Raw genomic sequence first — 19,419 nt, 5'->3', positions numbered from 1 at the left:
GGTTCCGGTCCCCACTCGGCCATGAAGCTCACGGAGGGTCTTTGCGCCAATCCGCGTCTCTCAGCCTAACCTACCTCACAGGGTTGATGCGAGGATAAAATGGAGAGGAGGCGGCTCACGTAAACCTCCTTGAGTTTAGAGGGGAAAAGGCGGGAGATGAATGCGATAAATAAGTATCAGGCAGGGCAGGCAGTGTGAGGTATAAGCGTTCAAAGCAACAGGCCCCGTGACGACCCTTCCCCAGGCAAATGCAGGGGACAGAAGCCTCGCCGCCGCGCCAGCGGGGCGCTGGGAGCCCCGTCTGACGGAGCAGGAAAGAGGCAAAGGCCGCGCGCCCTTTCCTCTTGGCGAGGGGCCTTCTTGCGTCACGTGCCAAGCCGAGAGGAGGGGAACCCCCCCGCGCCGGCCACGCACACGCACACCATCACGCCTCCCATTGCTTAACGCCCTGGCCCCGCCCAGGCTCCCTGGGCGCACAGCCCGAGCCGCCCCGAGCGCACAACCGACCGGGCGACTTGGAGCGCAAGGTAAGAGCGCTGCCGCCAGCTCCTGTCGCGCGCGCCGCTACAAGCAGAGGGAAGGGAGTTCTGGAGACGGCGTGTGCGCTGCCACCACGTGTGCAGCCTGGGGGCTGTGCGCGCGCGCCTTCTGCCAGCGTGTCCTGTCAGTGTGTGCGCGCGCGCGCGCGCTATTGGTATCCCGCTAGAATATCCGAAAAACTAGAGAAAAGGACCCCTTAGCGCTCTGCGCATGTTTATAAAGGACAAGGTCCTACAGCTGGCTGGGGAATGCTTGGGAATTGTAGGACTTTTTTGGGGGGTGTGTGTGTCTAAACATGCATTGGATTCCGCCCGTAGGATCCCCCCCTTCTGTGTACCAGCTGTTGGTGCGTACAGAGGTTGCATTCCTGCACACAGCCTGCTTAACCGCCCCTCTCCCCACCCCCGTGTCATTACCTCCCTGCAGACTTGAGAAACTTCAGCCATACATTGCACTTTGCTGACATGCTGTGACTTTTACGGTGTTTAGCGCTTCTGCAGAGACATATCCTTTGACAGTAAATTGGAAGCCCTATGTCCAACATAGCAGGCACGCATCTTGTTAAGGGCAGCCACCCCGCTTCCCCAGAATTACCACTTTTGCAAGCGTTACCTCCCAGAATTACCTCCCTCCAAATCAACACGGAAAAATCATGCGTTTGGCCAGGTCAGGATAGGTTTTCTGATGTGTGAAATTGTAATTTGGTGTGCAATATGTAGCTCAGAGAATAGACAACTCACAGGATGGTAGTATATTTTATCTATGCAATGTATTCATTGCGTAATAGAAATCTAAAATGTAGACAAGAGATCATGCAGATTGTATACGCGCTATATGTGTTTAATGTAGACTTAAAGTGCAGCGTATTTTATGTAGGCTTATAGTGCAATCCTGTATGTATCTACTCAGATGTAAATCTCATTTAGTTCAGTGGGACTTACTCCCAGGTAAGTGGGTATTGGATTGCAGCCTTCAGGTGCAATATATTTCTACATGAATCTGCATTCCTTATCAGGAAGGGAGGTTTTTATCTTTCTCTGTGTGTGTGATTTTGTATTGGTCTTCTCTCTAAATGATGTCAGCTGCAGGACCTATGAAAATCTTGTAATCTCTGGGCTGTCTCCAGTATTATCTTTTAGTTACATGTATCTAAAGATCATAAGATGCATGTTAACTTCCATGTTAGAAAACATATGTCTGTTTCATTTATTGCAAGACAGTTTTTTGTTTGCTTCAACATGACACTACATTTTGCAATAAATGTGCATCATATGTGGTCCTTCCCTAGTGACATTTGCCTGAATTTATAGATGAGGGTATGAAAAAAATGAGCAGTGGAAGCAGCCCTTGGGAAAAACTGAATTGATTGTATCAGATTTCTGCCTCGATTTACATCTTCAGCCAGTCAGCTTTGTTGAAAAGCAAAGAGACTCTGTTGCCTAGAGACTCAGAACTGGTTTAACACGGCCTTTGTGTCTTAAGTAATGACCACCTCTGAAGTTAATTAAAGGGATTTTTATTTGTACCTGGCTGCTCATACAGAAACAGGTTTTCTTCACACCGAGCTTTAATCCTGCGATTGAGATTGCTCCTTCACACTCTTTACATAACCCTGTGACACTCCGGGGTGTTTCCTGCACTAAATGCCCTTTTTCTGTTTTTAAATAGATCACAGATAATGAACTATCAAATTACCCCCTTGTGTTCAGCTTGAGTTTCCTCGTGAAAAGAGGAAAAGCTGCAAGAAGAGGAGTGAGATCAATGAAAGAGAATGGAAGATTCAGATATGGGGAGAAGGAGGGGGAAAGGGGAGGGGGGAAAGGAAGTGGGTGAAAAAGGGAGCCGTTGTGATCCTGCATTAAAAACGAAGGAAGCAGAAAGCCCCATTTTAAATGTAGGATTTTAGGCTGGTGTAGAGATGCCCACAGTCAGCCAGGCTGCCAGCTGAAATCTAGAATTAGGGTGCAATCCTATGGCTGCTAGTCAGTGGCTAGATGGTCATAGGGTAGGTCAGTTTCCAGAGAACCGACCCCCACCCCCTCCCACACTGCCTCATAGGCAGCGTGGATTGGCCCTGTGCCCCGTGCTTGTAAGAGCAGTGCGGAGTGGTGAAAATGGGGCATTCCTGGGAGTGGGGCGGGGCGGGGGAGTCAGAAATCTGATATGACATATCCTACGTGTTGTCTGGCTGCTTCTTCCCACGCTCCGAGGTCTTGCGGCTAGACAGCCAAAATTGGCTGTCTAGCCACGAAAGCAGGGCTGGGAGAGCGAGGAGGAGATCCGCTCCTCACCACTCCTTCCACCCTGCGCTGGATAGGCAGTCACCCCTGGGGTTGGAGGCGACGGTCGATCTTGATAGGATTGCTCCCTTAAGCCTCTATATTAAAGCATAATAGTTTAGATAAGGTACAAAAAATGTGATCTGAATACACACAAATCAACCAGGGTTTTGCCATTAGTGCAAGTACAGTGTGGATTTATTAATTATTTTATTTACTTTTAAAAAATTATATCCATCCTACTAACCATAGTTTTTGAGGTGGATTACTTCATCTTTTTTTTTTAAAGCCAAAAACACTAGTACAAAACTGTCCAAAACTTACTCAGAGAAATTTGGCTACTGGGTGGCATAGCAATATAATAAATAAAATATACTTCAGCAGATTAAAACAGCAGGACTACTTAACACAATTAAACCCCTGGGTAAATAACAACATTTTTATCTGGCACCTGAAAACAAGATAGATAAGGGGAGGGATTTCCACAGATGAGGTGCCATCACAGAGAAGATGCCCATTTGCAGTAGCTTCCCCAGGTGAAAGGGTCCAGACCCTGGCCACCAATGAATATCTTAATGGTTGGACAAGATCATAAGGGAACAGGTCATCCTTTATATACTCTGGTCTCAGACTATTTAGGGCTTTAGGACCAGTTCTTTGAACTGTGTCCAGAAACGGACTAATAGCTAGTGAAGCTCTTTTACTGGGAAAATAAGTTGCATTTTGAGGACTTGTTCATATGGCAAGCTTCAGTCTATAGATAAGAGTTAATATATTACAGTGCTGAGTGGTTTGTATCACCTCAGAGGTAGGTAGGTAGGTGGTTTATCGCCATTGTAAGGTTGTAACCACAATGTAATCTCAAATGTTTACATGAGATTTGAATAATAACATTACCCTGAGAGAAACCATCCATAGAGAAACCATCCATTTTCTTGGAGATGATCAGATCTGATTATAGGAATCCTAAAAGTAACATGGAAAGAAATAATGGTGCAGTCCCAACCCATCAATGCTTGGAACCAAGTTCCACAGAAATCAGCCAGGCACACACATTGGGGAGTAAATGTTTCATAAGATAAGATTTCCAAAGATTTTTCGTTGTGTCTATTGCAGGAGCAGCCAGGTTTTAAAAATTTTAATGGGGTGGGAGACTGAGATGAAAGAAAGGGAGAGGAGGAAATGTATGTAAGAGTGAGTGAACTACTTGTGGGAATATGATACCAGCTGATTGTGGGTGTGCACTTTGTTTTTCAGAGTTTCCAGAAAAGTGCTTACAGGGACATTATTTAGCCTTGACATGCCACCTCCAGCAGACACAGGCCTAGCCTATACCCCTCCCGATGGAGGATGGGGATGGGCGGTGGTTTTTGGAGCATTCATATCCATTGGATTTTCATACGCTTTCCCCAAAGGCATAGCAATCTTTTACAAAGAAATCCAGGATTTCTTTGGCACATCCTACAGTGAGATTGCATGGGTGTCTTCAATTATGTTGGCTGCTACATATGGCGGAGGTGAGTAAAACAGAACTATTTACTTGGTTTTGTCTTAGGAATGGAAGAAGCACATCTCCAAATTAACCTGGAAAGAAAGGGTGATTGGAATTGGCAGGGCTTACTTCAGACCCCTACCCATGGAAATGAATGGGACTTAAGTTGGACCAGCATTGGGTACAACCCAGTATGCTTAGGATTAGGGTGGGTGGGTGAATAAACTAATGGTAAGGGTTAATCTGTGTCACTATTTGTCAGGTTATCTATCTGTCTGTCTTATACAACAAAATATTCAAATTTCTGAAAACTATCCTTAAGTAATCAGAAGGGATTCAAAATAGTTCAGATTTGTATTGCTACAACATTTTTGAATTGCACAGGCAGCTATAAGAAGGGGAAAACTGAGCTGTGTAGTGATATAAGACAATAGGACTAGAAGACTAATTTCATACAAATGCAAGTGGAGGGATGGTTTCCAAGATACTCCTGGAGGACTCTCTCTCTGTGAAATATATAGGTCGTGTTGTTTGGTCATCAACTAAGGCCCACTTCTAGGTGCCTCCTCCAAGGGAGGCTCGAAAGGTGACCACAAGGGAGAGGGCCTTCTCAGTGGTGCCCCTACCCCCACATTATGGAATGATCTCCCTGATGAGGCCCGCCAGGCACCAACATTGTTATCTTTTTGACCCCAGGTTAAGACTTTTCTCAGGCATTTGGCAGCATGAGTATTTAATCAGGTCCTGGATTTGTCTTATGGTTGATTGTTTCAAATTGTTTTAGATATATGTTTTCTGTGTATGTGCTGTCTGTTTTTATGTTTTTAAGTAAATAGCTTTACACTTTGTATAATGTATTTTAATTGTTTTTAATTTTTGTAAACGGCCCAGAGAACTTCAGCTATGGGGCAGTATAGAAATGTAAATAATAATATTAATTTTTTTATTTATTACATTTCTATACTGCCCAACAGCTGATGCTCCCTGGGTAGTTCACAACAATTAAAACCATAAAATACAATATGATAAAACATAATATAAAACTTAAAAGTTTAAAAGTAGCATGTAAAACCAAAGTAAAATCCAACAGCAGTTACAACCCAGGGAAAGCCTGGGTGAAAACGTGTGTTTTTAGGAGGCGCTTGAAAGATGCCACATTTTCTGCCTCCCAAACTGCACAGGGGAGGGTTTTCTAGAGGGTGGGTGCCACTACAGAGAAGGCCCGCCATCGGCGTTCTTCATGGTGACATTCCTTTTGTTTTGGCATGACCAGCAAGGCCTCCAGACTATTGGCCATGCTGCCTGAGGCCGATGGGAGCTGAAGTCCAAACTGTCTTGAGGGCACCAGGTTGGGGAAGTCTGTCCTAAAGCAACAAAGTGACTTTAGAACTGTAAAGAGCACTAAAGAAACAAGTATTGATTATTTTTCAATTTCCCCCACTATTTCTGTTTTTTTCCAAAACCCCACCCCCCAGAAAAAAAAAATCTAGTTTTTTCCCCATGGCTTCAAAATGTCTGGAAAGTTTACATCAGTGGGGTAGCCCCACCACTCTTGCTTTGGCCCCATCCATCACTGGCACAAGGCCCCTGGCAGGTTAACCATGAGAGAATGCAGCCCTTAGACTGAACAGTTTCCTACTTCTGGCATATACAGAGAGAGTGGATTTTCGCCAGATCACTAAATGAAGCTTTTCTCATACTGAACATGCCAGTATGTTATTGGAAGCCTGGGTCTATGAAACTGATTGCATCTTAAACAAGGAAGTAACTGTGCAATACATACAGATACATTCTTTCTCTTATAATTCTGTTTTAACTATAGGATACCCAAAACCACATCTAAGCATTTTGATTGATTTAAGAGACCTTGGAAGAGCATCTGGCATTGGTTCAGACAAGATTGTGGAGTTAATGTTTGATTAAAGAGATTGTTCCAACACAATTTGTGCTGAAAGCTGAAATCCAGGATCATATAGTTATATACTCAGAGTGCTATTATGTGTTGCGTGTATAAAGCATATAAAGAGGGAATGGATTATTTGTATTTCCCCTCACTCTGGATACATTGACCCTGAACCAGTGACAGGAATCTGTGCTTGAAAATAGGTTTCCTGATGCAGAAATGCTGATGTAGCAAGAGTTTGAAGGCTGGCTGGTTCTGGGGTGCCACTGTTTCTAGGTAGGCTCTTCTCCGTGTGAGAGAGGCCTCTGTTAGATGGGCAGAGACAGGGAAGCTAATACCTACACTCAGGCCCCCTTCAGCCTTCTCTTTTCATTTAGGGGCTCCTTCACACTGGGCTTTTAGCCTGCGATTGAGGTTGCTCCTTCACAGAAGTTTGCGGGCAATTTACATGATGCCGTGACCCTGCCGTGACCCTCCAGGGCGTCTCCAGCACTAAATGTCCTTTGTTCCGTTTTTAAATAGATGGCGGATAATGAGCTATCAAATTACCCTGTTGTGTTCCACTTCAGTTTCCTCCGTGAAAAGAGTTAAAGCAGCAACCAGAGGAGCGAGATCAATGAAAGATAATGGAAGACTTAGATACGGTGGGTGGGGGGAGAGGGGGGAAGGAAGCACGTGTAAAGGGAATCAGCTGAGATCCTGCATTTCAAACGGAAGCAGAAAGCCCCATTTTAAATGCAGGATTTTAGCGTGGTGTAGAGATGCCCCTTGTCTGATCAAGTTTTAGGCAGGAAGGAGCTGAACAGGCAGGGGCAATCTGTGTGTAGTCTTGGACTCTGCTCAGTTTCCTGTATTTGGATGATTATGTAGGACAGGGTCCCCAATCTTTTTGGATCAGTGGGCACATTTGGAATTTTGAGAGAATGTCAGGTGCGCTCACAAAATGTCTACCAGAGACCAGGCCTTGCCCATTCAAAAAATGGCTGCCATGCTGGGCATGGCAGGACACAAAATGTTCATTTCTCTAAAGGTAAACTGGTGAGACTAAAAGAATAGCAACTTGCCCTAATTACATGGCAGAGGTGGGCTCCTGAGCCTCAAACAGAAAACCACTCTTTCAAACCCAAATAAAGATGGTATTGGAGGACTGCCCTTTGCTTTGTAGCATGCCAGCTTCCCAATTAATTAAATACCTTAATAAATAAAATAAAAATCAGGAGGGACAGGGAGCCTGGTGGGCACCAAGAACAGGCAAATTGTTCATAAGGAACACATTGGAGACCCCAGATGTAGAATACCTCAGCTGCAGTCAGAACTTAAGGTGTCTTTAGTTGTCAGCAGAAAAATTCCACGCTAGGAGCCCACCTGATCTCAGTGGAGTTGTTGTTGTTCAGTCATTCAGTCGTGTCCGACTCTTCATGACCCCATGGACCATAGCAGGCCAGGCCTTCCTGTCCTGCGCTCTCTCCCGGAGTATGCTCAAGTCCATATTCATTGCATTGGTGATGCTATCTAGCCATCTCATCCTCTGCCGTCCCCTTCTCCTTTTGCCTTCAATCTTTCCCAGCATCAGGGTCTTTTCCAGTGACTTTTCGCATTAGGTGGCCAAAATATTTGAGCTTCAGCTTCAGTATCTGTCCTTCCAGTGAGCACTCAGGGTTGATTTCCTTTAGGATTGACTGATTTGACCTCCTTGCAGTCCAGGGGACTCGTGAGAGTCTTCTCCAGCACCACAGTTTGAAAGCATCGATTCTTCGTCGCTCAGCCTTCCTTATAGTCCAGCTCTCACAGCCATACGTTGCTACTGGGAAAACCATAGCTTTGATTATGCGGACCTTTGTCGGCAAGGTGATGTCTCTGCTTCTTACTATGCTGTCTAGGTTTGCCATAGCTTTCCTCCCAAGGAGCAAGCGTCTTTTAATTTCATGGCTACAGTCACTGTCTGCGGTGATCTTGGAGCCCAAGAAAATAACATCTGTCACTGCTTCCATTTCTTCCCCTTCTATATGCCAGGAAGTGATGGGGCCAAATGCCATGATTTTAGTTTTTTTTAATGTTGAGTTTCAAACCAGCTTTTGCGCTCTCCACTTTCACCCTCAACAAGAGGCTCTTTAGATCCTCTTCACTTTCTGCCATTAGGGTGGTATCGTCTGCGTATCTGAGGTTGTTGATAATTCTCCCGGCAATCTTAATTCCGACCTGTGATTCATCCAGCCCCGCGTTTCTCATGATGTACTCTTTATATAAATTAAATAAGCAGGGCAACAATATACAGCCTTGTTGTACTCCTTTCCCAATGTTGAACCAATTGGTTGTTCCATATCCGGTTCTTACTGTTGCTTCTTGACCCTCGTACAGGTTTCTCAGGAGACAGGTAAGGTGGTCTGGTATTCCCATCTCTTTCAGAATTTGCCAGAGTTTGTTGTGATCCACACAATCAAAGGCTTTAGCATAGTCAATGAAGCAGAAATAGACGTTTTTCTGGAATTCTCTTGCTTTCTCCATGATGCAGCGAATGTTGGCGATTTGATCTCTAGTTCCTCTGCTTCTTCGAAACCCAGCTTGTACTTCTGGTAGTTCTCAGTTCACGTACTGCTGAAGCCTAGCTTGTAGGATTTTGAGCATCTCCTTGCTGGCATGTGAGATGAGCATAATTGTACAGTAGTTTGAACACTCTTTGGCATTGCTTTCTTTGGAGATCTCAGTGGAGAGATTATTCCAAATAGTGGGCGCCACAACTGAGAAGGTCTCCTCCACACCATGGCCAAACCAGCCTCAGTAGGCTGTGGTACAGTAAGCAAGACCTCCTGCTCAGAAAGTAGGAGCCAGAGTGACCTATGTAGGGGAAGGCGATTTTTCAGATAACCTGTCCTGAGCTTTTTAGGGCCTTATAAACCAGCAATAAAACCTTGAACATGGCTCAGTGGCTAATTGGCCAATAACTGAGTCAGAACATTTGTCTATCTAGCTCAGTATTGCCCACCTACACAGACCTGGTTTGCTTGTAATGGCAATTAATGGGTTATTTAACTGACAAGTTGCTGAAATCTAGCGGGAGCAAAAGCATGTGCTGCCTCTAGTGTACTCCTCACTTCCACTTCCAGTTAACAACCTACAATTGCCCTGTTTGTAGATTGCTAGTATGACATCCGAACCTGGACACTGTGGGTTGTTTAGGAATTAAAATAGCTAGAGTTAACCCAACAACAAATCGTGGGTTAACTCTGGGTGTTTAACCCCAAAACAACCAAGTGTGTCTAGGTTCAGATGTCATGTTAACAACCTATGAACAGGGTGATCCCGCTCATCCCCAACCATCCATGGGTTAAATAACCCATGGGTTTTTGTGATCTGCAAAATGGGTCACTGACTGGCAATGGCTGTTTTCAGACAGTGCTGTTCTTCATCACTAGAGCTAAATATCCCCTTAAAGAATTGGGAAGACTATGGGGGAAAGTAAAATACTCTACCTATACCAGATCCATCTAATAAACAAAACTGATGTATTTATTATTTTACATTCCCTTCATAACCGTGAAGGATTAAAAGAGAAAATTTGACTATTACCCAAGAATTTCCTGGTTCAGGGAACTTGTTTGACAATGTTTTTCTAGGACAGTGACCTAGAGGTCTTCCCATACCTTAAACATAATTTCTCGTTTGACAATCCATGATGCATATTTCTGCATTCCCTCACTTTATCTATTTTCGTTTGTTTATTTATTTATTTATTAAGGGGAGTTCTGAAAATGGGGTGGACCTAGATCACCCTTAAAACCACTTGGTGGAGACTTGGGGATGGATGGATGGAATGGAAGGTGGGACCCCCAAGGTTAAAGTTATCCTAACTTTAAAACTTTAAGATAACTTTGCTAAGGGGCTGATCTGATCCCCTCCCTCCCCTGAATTGTCAGTTGTCAAAGGCTGTCAAACTAGCATATATGGAGCCCTGTCTTATCAATTACCTTGTGTGTTTTCTAGTACACTTTGTTCCTTTTGACAGCTGAAACATACCAGGCAGTAGACAAGGCAAGGCGATATATAGTTTGACAGCTGCAATTGTGCACATCTGCAATTGCGATAAACTGACCAATTAAAAACAAATTACAAGGACATTTGCGCACTTTCCCAGGGCTGAATCATCACCATCATCATAGTTCAGCCCTGTTTTGCACAGATGTCAGGGCACAATTTTTTTTTTTTAAAGTTCCAAATGTGACCGGGGGTGCAATCAGAGCTGGGAGGAGACTTGGCAGCAGATAACATGGGTTCTGCTGCCAGGTCCCCTGGGATACGTGCTGGAGCCAGCTGGAGGACCAAGGGGGAAGGAGGGGAGAGCAACCCACAGTAAGCCCAATCATCTGTCAGGCTCACTGTGGGTTGTTCCAGTGACAACCCACACTGTGTAGCTTGTTTTACAGAGTAGGTTGCCGTGTTGTGCGAACTCAGCCACTATATTGCTCTAACCCAGACTGAGGCCTAATTAGAGCTGCGGGTCCATCTGGGTGGCCAGCTCCACTTCTGGTGAACAACTTTGACTTCCTCTTCAGTTAAAGGGACATGGCCTGCTTCAGTTGTTGACTCCAGTCGCTCAGGGAAGACTTTGGTTTCAGTTTCTGGGCTGATGTCCAAGGATGGCAGCATGTCCTCCTCAGGTTAGAGAGGTGCTGGCAACATGGGCTCCGCTTGCACTGCATCTTCCAGGGCAGTGGGGACTCCTGGGATTGGTTCTGCAGGCAGATCCCTCTCCCACTCTGACTGTTCAGCTGCATCCCTGGCCTCATCCCCCAAAGATGGAGTATTAGACTCCAGGGGTGTGGCGTTGATGTTAACTTTGATGAGCTTCAAACTAGGCAACTTCAAACCATAATTACCGAAGCTGGCTTGTTTTAATTAGCCATAGTTAAGAACAACTACAATTATAGGTCTGGACAGCACAGCAAGCTGTGGTTAATCAAAGTCAAAATGAAGCTTCCTAGCTGTTCCTGGATGCACAGGAGGAGGAGAAGGGAAGGGGAAACATGTGACCCCAAGGTTTCTGTAGCTTATTCCTGCTCATTCATATGGTTCAGTGTGGCATGTGAACTAGCCCATTATGTGCAAACCTTGGCAAACTGTGATTCATCTCGGTTATGATTTATGGGCATAAGCCAACTTCAAACCATTGTTTATGATCCTGGCTTGTTTCCCTAAGCCATACTTAACCCTAACCCTAGTTCTCAGTTTGGATGAAACAAATAAGTGGTTATTTGAAAATGGAAGTGAAAGTTTCCAGTCTCTTTGTGGGCATGCTGGAGGAGAGGATTGTGCAAGTCCCAGGCTTGTTCCCATTGCACTAAACTGTAGTTTAGTGTCACACCCGAACGTACCTTGTTTGTGTTGATGGTTTGGTGCAATAATCCATGCAAACTGATAGGCTGGAACTTCCAACTGGATAGCTCTTATATTAGGGTTGAACTGAACTGACGGAGGGTGTGTTTCATGAACACTTTCATTCACCCCCATTGAGCCCCCCCCCCTGCAGTTTGAGAAAAACTGCAAGTGGGAAGGCTTTGGAGGAAGAAAAATGTATCCTGAGGAGAGCTGTAACTCAGTAGTGGAGCACGTGCTTTCTATGCAAAAGTTTCCGGGTTCAATCCTTGGCATCTCTGGGTAAGGCTGGAAAATATCTCTGTCTGAAAACCTGGAGAACTATTGCCAGTCTGTGTAGGTGGGCACTACTGAGCTAAATGGACCAATTGTCTGACTTAGTACAAACTTCCTATGTCTTCCCATTTCCACTGCAGAGGCAACTTACCCATTCTATCGCTGGGAAATCCGGTTCTTTTTTTATCTTGATGGAGTTCCACGGCATTTACAACTCGCTTTATGTCTTTGAGCTCTCCAAGCCCCGGAGATTTTTTTCTTCATGTTTTTGAAGTTTCTGCAATCTGTGGAAATTTCTGAGCGACTTGTGCAAATTATAGCTGACAGCGCAAATTATAGCTAAATTTGCACAAATAACATCCAAATTCACTCAAATTGTGAATTTGGCTGTAATTTGCACAAATTCACTCATGAGTCTTCAGAAATTTCTGCAAATTGCAGAGCCTTCCAAAAATGTGCAGAATTCCTGGAAAATCCATGCACTGACCTGACTCACTGCAGATTGAGTCAAGTGCCACAGTAGGAACCGAAATGAAGTCCGAGGGGCTGAGCCTAGGAAAACTTGTCAAACTCCACCTCCCAAATGGATTTCTCTGGCATCCCCATGTGGAATGTGCTTTCAAATGTGCAGCCCATTGAAATAATGCAACTTAAGAGAATGAAATCACCATTCAGGATGCATTTCCCTAAGCAGCAACTTTAAATCAGTAGAACATTGGCTGCAACCAGGCACAGAAACCACAAACATTTTGAGCCTCTTGAGATAATAACTATTAAAGCAACAACTGAACCTCAGAAAAATTCAGCATGGTGCTATGCTATATGAAGGGCATTCCCAAAGGTTTGACCATTTTCATAGCATGGAAATAAAAGCATATATTGCAGAGATGTATTAATACACCATCCCCAGTTCAGAGCTGTGCTTTAAAAACTAATGTACTACTTTAGGTATGATAGCTAAATATTGGCCATAAAACAAGAAAGGGTCCAATGACAATTATTGGCAATAAAACTTTGGATCAGACACTTTGTTCTAAGTCAACAGTAAATTACTGTTTGCTCTCCTTAGTTCCCTGAAACACTGATGAAATGTTGAACTCCTGTCTTTCTTTTGGCTTTCCGCCACGTGCCTATCCTCAACTTCATATAATGTGACATATCTTAAGGAAAGGAAAGGTTCCTCCTGTGCAGGCACTGGGTCATTGCTGACCCCTAGAGGGACGCCACTTGCGCTGGCGTTTTCATGGCAGACTATAGCGGGGTGGTTTGCCATTGCCTTCCCCAGTCATGACTGCCTTTCCCCCAGCAAGCTGGGTACTCAATTTACAGACCTCGGAAGGATGGAAGGTCTTAATTCCACATAATTAGAGAAGAGGATGCCTGAATATTGGTCAGTACATTTGCACCTGCATAGAAATGGACATGCAAATCTGTGATACAATTCCTCAGTAAGGTGCCTTTCTAAAAGAAGGTTTTTATGTATATCAATTAGATACTTCAGGAGAAAAATAACTTCGGTGGCCAGATGCTGTAGATCAGTTACCATAGCTCTACTGATATGATTTTGCATGACTCATGCCACCTGATGGTGGGCTTTCTTTGACTGCTGTTGGGAAAAAGTGATATTCTGTTCAATAATAGTAGCTTTCATTTGCAGATAACTTTGACGTGCTTTTCTTCACCTCCTCATCATGATCCTCATCGCAGAAGCGCTCTACTTGAGGGCCCCACATTGTTTACATGACAGGACATCTGGTCTGCCTGTGTGTGTGTGTGTGTGTGTGTGTGTGTGAATGAGGCAGAAAAAAATGTATTTGCCTGAAGTTGTTTTCATCTGCAGGTTCCCCGTCTTAAGGCGCAATCCTATGCATGATTAGACAGATGTGCTGGCTGGGGTATACTGGGAATTTTTTCTGGCTAACCATGCATAGGATTATGCCCTTAGGCAAGAATTTGTAGTGGCTGTGCAAATCCTACTTAAGAGAGAACATGGTTACCTACGTTGCAGTCCTTCCGGTGCCAGGGGAAGACCTTTTCATTCTCCCAGTAGTTTAATGTTTTAGCTTCCTAGTCTTTTAGCTCTGGTGTTTTAAATCTATATTTTAAATCTCTGCATTGCTGCTAGGTTTTTTTCTGGTTGTACTGTTATAGTGTGGTTTTAAGCGTTCATATTTTATATTGTTTTATGCTGCGCTTTGTGGTTTTAATTTTTGAGAACTGCCCAGAGAGCTTCAGGTATTGGGTGGTATAGAAATGAAATAAATAAATAACCATGTTGAGCATTGTTGAGGATATAGTGCTAAACCATGGTTAAAGCTCGTGAGGAAGGGAGAGGAATTTGTGCTAGTCTGAGCCCTTTTGTAAGATCAAGAAGGAATGTAAAGACATTGGCTTGGATCTAAAGAACCACACTTGGTGTTCAGCATGCACATCAAGCCTCCGCTGCTCCCTCTTCCCACTGCACCCCCTCCCTCCTGAACAGCCATTTATAAGGTTCAGAGGGAATCTTCAGAACAGTTGTGATGAACTGAAAACAGAAGGCGTTTCCACTCACACATGGAACACTCTGTATCCAAACTAATGCAATTGAAATAGTTAAACAATATCCAGTCTGTGTGATAATATACTTTCCTGTATTAAATGTCTGAAGTTAAATGTCAAATATTTCAAAAATGTGGCTTGACTCAAACAAGAATCATTTAACTTTCATCACATGAGTATTTCCATTGAACACATGGGACTAATCACAAGTTGTACATTAAATATACTTCAGGAAGAGAGGGTGTTCATCACGCTTCCCATTCTAGGCAGTTTTCTTGAGCTTCTTTCCTGCCCGCTTAAAAGTTATGTTGCTAGCCTTTGTGGGTTTGCTTCCAGACAGAGGACTCCTAGTGCTACTGATCAAAAGACATTGTGCACCTGTTCCATCTTTTCTGTCAGGAGCGCCCTGGCGGCCTCTTTCAGTAGACTCCAATAGCCAACTCAAGACACAGACGAAAGGATTCTTTTCAAGGCTTTAATCCTTTTACAACTTAATGACTCTTTCAGATGCTAATCACCAGTGACTAAGCAAAGAACAGCAGAGTGGCCTATGCGCCAAGTAGGCAGTTGATCCCCGTTTGAAGGAGAGTCACTTGAAGACCCTGAACTTATGGGCTAGGGAGAGATCCTCCCTCTTTCCCTTGGGTCCACAGGAGGTGGCCGTTGCTTGCGCGCCAAACGGGCGCTATATCTCCTTTCCATGCCCTCCATCGCTCGTCCCTCCCTGCATCTGTGTCGAGCATCTAGCAAGCCCCCCTCCCGCACTTTCTCACTGCTAGGATCACTATCTCAGTAATGCCGGCAGGAGGAATCTCTGCCAGCTGCTGTGCCTGTGAGGGATGAGCTGGCTCCTCTCCCACGGATAGCTGATCCTCCTCAGAATCAGAACTGCTCTGGGGTTTTATCGGCTCAGTTTCCACCCTAACATTTTCCTTCTTAATGGATTTTCTGTTCTAAGAAAAAAAAAAAGGAAGAAGTAGTAGGGAAATACAGGCGGGTTGCAAATGGAAGACACCATCATCTGGACACCGCCCCCCCCAATAATTGGGAAATACAGGAGGGTTGCAAATGGAAGACACCCATCATCTGGACGCATTACCCTGCCTCTGTGATGAGGCAGGGTAATGCACAACAAAAACCTTGTTTAGAAGCACCTCTGATCACAAAGAACAAGTTGAAATCATGTGGCATTGCTGGCTAAGTCTGTGGGATAGTGGAGGAGATCTGCGTACTTTTCCAAAAGTTAGAGAGTGGAACTTCTGAAGCTAGTATAGTTTTCAGTTCTGCTTTATACTTAGCCATGCTATAGGGAGGAGGAGAGAGGGAAAAAGTTCCATCGCACTAGCGGACGTCCACTACCGTGATGTTGGATTTAATCCTATATTCAGGTTTGCACATAATGACAACCCAACAATTTAAAAACCAATGGGTTGTTGTGCTTGAGGGGTGCAGTACCTGCAGCGTACCCATCTCTTCTGCTTTTACTGCACAGCACAACCCACAATTGGTTGTGGAGTGTGACATGTGAACCCGGACCACTGGGTTGTATCCCCGTCCCAGTCTGTTTCAAATCAGTCTGCCTGTTTCGCATGTAACGACAGCCCATTGGTTTAAAAAAACATGGTTTGCTGTGCACGAGCAGATGTGCTGCCTCCACTCCACCCACCTCCCTGAGAGCTGGCCCCAGTCCAGAGGGAGCTATAGCCTGTGACACCAGTGCTGTAGAGTCAGGCCCAGCCATGGGAAGCCAGGCGCCTGAGAACTCTGTTCTACCAGGCCTCCCACTGGCTTACGAGCCGGGAGGGGCTGACATGCAGGATGTTGATACTGCCTGTCTTCCACAGCTGGGTGACCTGAGCTTGATGGAGGCCCCTGCTTCTCAACCAGGGACGTCTTCCATAGGAACAGGGCAGCAGGAGGAGGTTTCTGCAGGAGAGGGAATTTCGGGGGTTTCTTCTTTACTGCATTGTCAACTGAAGAGGGTGTTTCAGAGGCGTCCTGTGAGGTGCAGCAACCGCCTGATAGGCAGGTTTTGGTGCCAGGATCGAATGTCTGATACTGATCTTTAGCGGCCACTCCCCTGTATTTAAACCAGAGCATCCAGCAGTGCGCTTTGCTGGAAGCAACGCTTTGATAACCTGGAAAGCTTCCCTGCTTGTATGCTGAACCCAGGGCTGTTTGGGTCTTTTGTGGTGATGCTCATGAACTGATTCTGGTCAAGGACTTACGCTGTAATCTGTTAACTGTGGATCTTTATTGGGGTGGTAAAGACTTATAGCTAATTATTGGACTTAACTGCAATAAAAGGTTTTACTGTGACTAGTGCCTCGTCTCCAGGAAGTCAGGATCTGACAACCTCTTCTCCTTTTACTCCACAACTAACGATTGGCTCCTTTGTAGGCTGTAGAGCATGACATGCAAACCCAGACTGCTGGGTTGTTTAGGGGCTAAACAACCCAGCGGTTCACCCAACAACAAACATGGGTGAACATACCATGGGTTAACTGCTGAGTTGTTTATCCCCTAAACAACCCAGTGGTCTGGGTTCACATGTCACGCTCCACAACCTACGAAAGAGTCAATTGTGGGTTGTGCGGTAAAAGCAGAAGAGATGGGTATGCTGCAGGTAGTATGCCCCTCAAGCACAACAACCCATTGGTTTTTAAACTGATGCGTTGTCATTATGTGCAAACCTGAATATAGGATTAAATCCAACATCATGGTAGTGGACGTCCGCTAGTGTGATGGGACTTTCTCCCTCTCTCCTCCTCCCTACAGCCCTCTTTGCCACCCAGGAATCTGCTCTGGATGATTTCCCAACAGATCATGTGGGCACCTGGGGAGCTGGAGAGGGGAGGAGAAATAACGCCCTCCTGGTTCCACTGATGGAACTGCTTCTGTTAGCAGGTTGACAGCACTGGATAAAGAGGAATTCTTAGCAGTTATTCCACAGTCGCAAGATTCTTCTGCAGGCTTACTACAGCTCCAGTTTAGTAGCATGTGTCTTGTAATATGTAGTTCTGCCCCCAAAAAGGCACATTTTGGAAATGTGAAAAGAGTGGCACATAGACATCAAACAATATTTTAGGTAGTTTTAAGTTGGTACCATCATAAGAAAGTCTCAGAAAACAAACAACGCAGTATTAGTGGGACACACACACACCTGTCCAAACCAGGGAGATCTGTATGTACAGTTAATAAAGATATGTATGCTGCTCTCCCCATTGAACCTGATAGATGGCACATTTGATGGTAATGGTGATATGCCTCTCATCCAGGACCACTAGTTGCATGCAACAAAACACAACTAAAGCTGCAATCTTATTTGCCCATAAAACATGACCATTCAAAACTTTTTTTAAAAATTATTTTACAAATAAATTCCAATAAAGATCTTTATATGAAGGAACAAAGTACTAAGTGGCCATGGTTACAGTTAGTCATATTTCTGAATTGGTTTTTACACTAACCTTTGAGAAGATACTTTGAACAAACTTTTCTTCTGAATGGAATTGCAGAGTTTCCCTGTATAAGTTTGATCCTTTCAGTCTAGGAAAGTTTATTACTTTAATTATTATGTATCCTTTGAAATTGTATGAAAAAGCTAGAAAACATAATTCTGAAACTTCTTTTGCCATAGTTTTTGAACCAAGCAAGCTTTGTTTTGGAACTTGCAATCTCTCAACTGCAGAACATCTGCTCAAATAGTGAGCTGTAGGTCATTGTACTGCATCTAGGAAGCTGAAAGTTGACAAGCGACCTTGAACATTTTCATCCAAAACTTTATAGCTATGTTTTATTATTCAGCTACTACTATAAATTACAGTGGCAGGTACAGAAAGCCCATTCTAACTGGGGCATAAATAAAGCATTAAAAATAATGCATCTCATTCTTCAGCCCATCAAAAGAAGGGCCTAAGGATTCAGCTTAGCATTTAAGGATCTGTTCCAGGTTCCATTGACACTAAAGGTGAACCAATTAATGCTTGCAAATCAAAATGTGAGTATTAATTTTATATAATGAATACTTGATTTTAATTTTTCTCAGGTTATTGACAATACAGGAATATATTTATGCTGCTATAACAGTAACATTTGACATGCGTACTTCAGCTAGTTTCAGTAGAACTGGCAATGTATATTTATTTGTATTTGCAAACTATTTTTTTTAAAAAAAAATCAAACCATTAAGTGCCCAATTGAAAGTCAAGCACTTTTAACATTCCACTGATTAGGCAGGGGATTCTCCTAGTGCAATCAATGGGCTTTAAAGTGCTGAACTTTGACTGGATTCCACACTTAATAAAATAACGATAATGAAGTATTTGGCCTTATAGATTTCTTCCTTGGATTGCCATTGCTGTTGTGTGCAAATCAAGGCTTTGGTTTGCAACTGGAGTCTCTAGAATGTTTACTAAGCACCACAGGTCAAGGTAAATCTCTCTTTCCTATTTTAAATAGCACTGTTCTGATTAACAATAATAATAGCACTACCAATTCAGATGAAATATCCCCGTGTTTTTACACTGCGTCACAAAGCTTCATCATTTTGTCTTTTGCTATAGCAATCAAGGTCATTGGACAGGAATAACAGAGCTGTGATAGACTTAGTAAAAATGAAGAGGAAGGCTGTTGAGGATTAACTCTTTGCAACCATGCTGGCAGGTGGTGAAGTATGTTGTGCTGGCAGGGTTGTGATGGTTGCATCTGTCATGTGAAACTTCTATCACAAATGAGCAATCACAGACAGAACCTTTTAATCACATGTAAGCAGTACATGGGTTTTTGTATGTCATATGGAAACCTAGAATTAAGATAGGGAAACAGTTCAATGCTCCCTTCCTGCAAACATTGTTTCCTCCCCATGTAAAAAGGGGTTCCACATTTCTTCTCTTGTTTTTTTAATCTCAGTTTATCTAGAGATGACTAGAAATTCTACATTTCTGTGTATCTTAACATTTTGCTAAATAACTGCAACACTAAACTATTCCCCCCCTTCTTTTTGAAGACGTCCACCA

The 19,419-nt window shown here is 44.0% G+C and overlaps 1 protein-coding gene across 1 annotated transcript in view; it reads left to right on the top strand.

Annotated features, from left to right (window-relative positions):
- The first annotated feature begins 501 nt into the window (after window positions 1-501).
- Window positions 502-19,419, top strand: part of LOC146355033 (monocarboxylate transporter 2-like) — a 43,588-nt gene continuing 24,670 nt past the window's right edge. The window contains exons 1-2 of the mRNA XM_084840449.1: window positions 502-527; window positions 4,077-4,336. Of these exons, the coding sequence (XP_084696575.1) occupies window positions 4,120-4,336 (217 nt within the window). The 5' untranslated portion in view covers window positions 502-527; window positions 4,077-4,119. The remainder of the gene's footprint in view (window positions 528-4,076; window positions 4,337-19,419) is intronic.

Source organism: Heloderma suspectum, chromosome 2, assembly GCF_057233095.1.
Source record: "Heloderma suspectum isolate Gila_16-S chromosome 2, 16-S_ref, whole genome shotgun sequence".
NCBI classification, from domain to species: Eukaryota; Metazoa; Chordata; class Lepidosauria; order Squamata; family Helodermatidae; genus Heloderma; species Heloderma suspectum.
Note: the sequence above shows the minus strand (reverse complement) of the source record. Positions and strands in the feature narration are given on the sequence as shown.